At 39.9% G+C, this 4,661-nt stretch overlaps 1 protein-coding gene across 1 annotated transcript; it reads left to right on the top strand.

Annotated features, from left to right (window-relative positions):
- Nucleotides 1–530: 530 nt before the first annotated feature.
- si:dkeyp-59c12.1 lies at nucleotides 531–2,928 on the top strand. Its single transcript, XM_041997834.1, has 4 exons — nucleotides 531–755; nucleotides 844–897; nucleotides 990–1,066; nucleotides 1,300–2,928. Exons 1-4 carry the CDS (start codon nucleotides 674–676, stop codon nucleotides 1,723–1,725), a joined length of 639 nt encoding a protein of 212 aa, XP_041853768.1. The 5' UTR covers nucleotides 531–673; the 3' UTR covers nucleotides 1,726–2,928.
- The last annotated feature ends 1,733 nt before the right edge of the window (nucleotides 2,929–4,661 follow it).

The following is a 4,661-nucleotide window of genomic DNA, read 5'->3' as shown; positions in this document are numbered from 1 at the left end:
GGAGTAAAAAACACAGCCGATGCCTACGATAAACTGAGCTGATAGCCGCTGGCGTATGGGCTCGTTTACCTTACATGACGTCACGTATCACGTGACAGGAAAAGTTATGTTTTTTAAAGCACTGGATCGCAGACGAGCTGAATTAAGTGCAATTACAAAAAATGAAATTTTAAGAAGCTTTTATTTATGCCACAGTGTCTCTCGGACTTTTTCAAAACGTCATATTGTGGAAAATTCAACCTGAAAGATGCTCTTTAAGTTTACATTCTTTTATATTTTTCTCTTCATAAATTGAAGTGATTGAAATTAAAATAGCTCTTTGTGAAAAATGTTAAAATTAAGTTTTCTCTTAAAATATTTATTTTTGTAAATATAAAACCTCCCGAGCATCAGATCTAGAGGATCTAGATCTTGAAGCTCTCAGTTATCGAACAAGGAACAAGTTTGGACTTGATCTGGCTTTCCTCCTCCCCTCCCAGCTGCTGCGGGCTCCGCTGCAGAGGCTCGTGTCTGTGGGAGACCACGTGACATTATTAAATCGTCGCTGTGAGAAGTATTTGTTGTGGGTGTTTTGGTTTCCACGCCCACCTGTCTGTGCTATAATAGCTGCCTGCAGCCGGTAACGGTGACACAGTAGCAGTCTCCTTCTCTTCCTCCTCTTCCTCCTCCTCCAATGGAGAAACTCAATACAACCGTTTCAGTGAAAATGGAGGCCAACATTGTTGTCCTTGGCACTGAGAGCGTTGGGAAATCAGGTAAAACACTTTTTTTTGGAGGAGGTCAAAGTTTCTCCTCTACTGTGTGATGTGTCACGTGGTTGATAAAAAGTTCGGTGTTTTTCAGCGCTGACTGTGCGCCTCTTAACGCGGAGATTCATTGGAGAATATGGAGACATTGGTAGGTGTCCAGTTAATTCTTCCATTCATGTATAAATTCTACCTTTTCAATCAATAAAACTGATCTTGAACTTTTTTTTTTTTGTCTTCCAGAATCCATCTACAGTCACAGTTTTATCGTAAATGGGAGGGAGATGACTTTCAATATTTGGGATTCACCCTACTCTGAGGTATTGAGATGCACATTTTAATTGCTAACTGTTACAAAGTTTCTTATGCTGTTTTATCCTACCACTGTGATATTGTCAGTAATAAAGAAGATAAAAAAAACTGACAAAGCAGGTTGAAAGCAATTAAAAACAAAACTGTACAGTCTGTGTATGCTAAAATATTATGTCAACATATTTAGTTTCTTGCACTGCGTTTGCACATTGTTTTATTATCTTAATATCTGCTTTCACAGGGTTTATCTACAGAGATGTCACTTTTCCATAAGAAGGTCCAGTGGGCAGATGGATACGTTCTGGTCTACAGCATCTGTGACAGGGCCAGTTTCAACACCGTCAGCAGACTCATTCAGACCATCAAGTCCACCAAAGATTACCAGAGTGCAGATAAAGCGCCCATAGTGATTGTGGGTAACAAAAGAGACCTGGACCACAGACGTACAGTGCTGAGTGAGGAGGGCCGGTTGCTGGCTCTTAACACGGGTTGCCTCTTCTACGAAGTGTCGGCAGCAGAGAACTATCACAGCGTGCTGACGGTTTTTCACGGGCTGGTGGACAGGATGAAGGACGCCAAACTGACCTCAAAGAGGCATCTGAGGTTCAGGGGCATTGTGAAAAGCATGTCTGCAGTGTTTGCCAGGAGACGGACAGACTCGCTTTAGTAAGACTGTGACAGAAGGGGAAGGAGAGGTCATTGTCACTGTTTGTATTTGACTGGATGGAAATGAGAATATGTTGGTGAAAACCACTACAGATGGATCTGCTTTCAACAAGAGAACTCTGGAGAAGAAAAAAGCCATTAAGCTTCAAAACACTTGGACACAAACATTTTCATAAGGGTTGCACGAGTTCCCGCACGTGATGAAAATATATTATTCCTTAAACAGAGACTTGACATGAAATAAAGTACAGTTTACAGAAGGATGCTTTATGCCCTATTCACACAATGAATGTGCCTTTATTTAAGAAGCTTGTGCCAAAGATATTGTGTTAAGATTCAAAACTTTTTTTTTAAACAAATGTCATTTAAAGCCAGAATATGCAGGAGAGAGAAAATCCAGAAAACTAGAACAAGACAAACATGTATGTTTTCACCTCTTTTTATGTTTTTTTTGCTCTTTTGTTAACATACCAAAAGAGAAAAACATTAAAACTCTACATGACGCTTCCCTGGATGAAGTCCATAATTTTTAGAGTTGTAAAACTGGTGTGTGAGAGGGTTGTTGTAGAAGACAGGCGTGTATGTTTCAAAAAGGGAAGAATCCAGTGCAAATCCCTCAAATGTCCTCAAATCTCTACATGCATGTGAATGAAAACCATGTTTGTATTTATTGGAGAAAAAAAAAGTTACATTGTCTCTGAGGTTTTATGCCCTGACTTCAGTGTATGTCACACAAAACAATTTGTCTGAAGTTTTATGGCTTGTACTGTCTTTGAGTAGAAGTTATATTAATTGTAAAACTTCCAGTATTGTGACTGAGTACTGATCCCTGCTTGATCATAACTCACATGGAGTGATATTCACTTTTGAGCAAGTCCACATCTGTTAGAGACTCAGTCATCCTAAAGGATGAAAGTTAAAAGACATGAACCCAGATATGAATGAAGGATAGTCTTCTTCTACAATTGTCTCTCACAATTACAGAGCTTTCATTTCTACTTTAACATGCAGCCTTAATGGAGCGTTTGGGGGCGTTGACATTAGCCATACAGTCTAAGTTTTGTATTGACTTCTACTTTTCTGGTGGAATTATTGATGCTATATTCAGAATGGTGTGAAAATGCAAAAATCTGTTATTTTTGTGTGTTTAACAATTAGTGACAATAATAATAAAAACCATCAATACATATAAAACAGCAGGGGCCATCCACACAGATTATGTTGTTTTCAAACAAACAAATTCTTGAACAGAGTTACTGCCTGGTCTGTACTTTGTGCCTGGGGTCATTTTCAATAAAGATCTGCATGTTCTGCTCTGCAGCTACAAGACTGTTAATCAAAAGAGAATCTTAATTTGCCTCTGATCTGCTGAAGTAAATCTAGTCTGATCCCCAAAATGAGGCAAAAGAGACCTCTGTTCATCCTCACTTCCCTTGTTAGGGGATGGGAAGATGTCCATCTTTATAGCTATTAAGGCAGCAAGAGAAGAGGCCAAATGGCAGGTAAGCTGGTGCCGCTCGCCCTCCTTTCTGTTCTTGTGTATGAAAAAACTGACAGGAACATGGCAAAGGTTAACAAAGTCAGACTCTGGCAGTCTTACCCCTCCAGGTGATTGTCACAGTCTATGACCCCTCAAGGTTTTCACAGCAGGAGTCACAACAAACAACAGACTGATTTAGATGTTTTACCTGGAAGAACTGCTTTCAGATTTACTGGAGCTGAAATGATGTGTCTCCACATGGCTGTCACAATGACATTCAGCTTAAAAACATAAAAACGAGCATGACAAAACGCATATGGAATCATTATTACTTTATGTCATTAGAATATGAATTAAAAACAGACTGTTTTTGATTCTTTGCAACCATGTTTGCACCACAAAAGATACTGGTTGTATATTTAACCCTCTGTAGAAGTGAAGGCATTTATGAATATAATACAAAGCTGCCTAAATGTCATGAAAAATGCTTTATTATGCTTCATTATTGCAATGATGCTTATCATGATGCATTTTATATCACAGCATTTGTCATGTGATGGCCATAGAACATGAAACATCCATCCATCCATCTGTCCATCCGTCCATCCGTCCATCTGTCCATCCATCCATCCATCCATCCATCTGCAACATTACAGATCCTGACCAGATGTCCTGATCTCCTTAATTGGCTCCTTTTGATGTGAAAAAGCAACATCTCTACTCTTAGCACCTCCTGGATAACCAAGCTCCTCACCTAATCCCTAACTAGGACATCCTTTAAAAGAAGCTCATATCAGCTGATGATCTAATTTTTACCAGTAACTACCCACAGCTCCTGGCCATAGGTGAGGATTGGAATATAGTACAACACAGCTCCCTCTTCACCACAAAAGACTGGTACAACATCTGCATCCCTGCAGACACAGCCCTGATCTGCCTGTCAATGTCCTGCTTCACACTTGGCTGCAAACCACCCCTGTGCCTTCTGAAGGTCGCAGCTCGATGAAGCCGACTGGACCACATTATCTGCAAAGAGTAGAGTTAAGCCAACTGAACTGGAAGCCTTCCGGTCCTTGGCTACATTAAAAAATTCTGTCCATTAAAGTTATTAACAGAATCTGTGACAAACAACAGTCCTGGATTGGTCCAACACGCACTCTAAATTAATCTGGCTAACTGCTGGCAATGCAAAGCTCTAGCTTTAGTTGTGCAGGAAAATGAGACTCTGTAGCAAAGGGCTTGATGCTCAGTACTCCTGAAGGACCTCCTGCAGGACATTAGATAAATGGTTGTTATTTGCTGGAAAAAAAGCAGGCCCTAAGTTTGTGAATGATGTGGCTGTGATATTTGTTAGAAGAAAGATGCGCATTTGTTACATAATACTGTTGGGAGGATTATAAAGCTGTACTCAGCAACACCATTTATGATTGCAACCATGCTTTAATTTGTCTGGTTTA

The sequence above is a fragment of the Melanotaenia boesemani genome, chromosome 10 (genome assembly GCF_017639745.1).
Source record: "Melanotaenia boesemani isolate fMelBoe1 chromosome 10, fMelBoe1.pri, whole genome shotgun sequence".
Lineage (NCBI taxonomy): Eukaryota > Metazoa > Chordata > Actinopteri > Atheriniformes > Melanotaeniidae > Melanotaenia > Melanotaenia boesemani.
The sequence above is the reverse complement of the archived record's forward strand: the minus strand, read 5'-3'. Positions and strand labels throughout refer to the sequence as shown.

Excerpts from the sequence above, each read along its gene's own strand:
- si:dkeyp-59c12.1 (XM_041997834.1), top strand. The coding sequence starts at position 674 with ATGGAGAAACTCAATACAACCGTTTCAGTGAAAATGGAGGCCAACATT. Across the intron at positions 756-843 it reads TGAGAGCGTTGGGAAATCAG|CGCTGACTGTGCGCCTCTTA; the intron begins GTAAAACACTTT and ends GGTGTTTTTCAG. Across the intron at positions 898-989 it reads TGGAGAATATGGAGACATTG|AATCCATCTACAGTCACAGT; the intron begins GTAGGTGTCCAG and ends TTTGTCTTCCAG.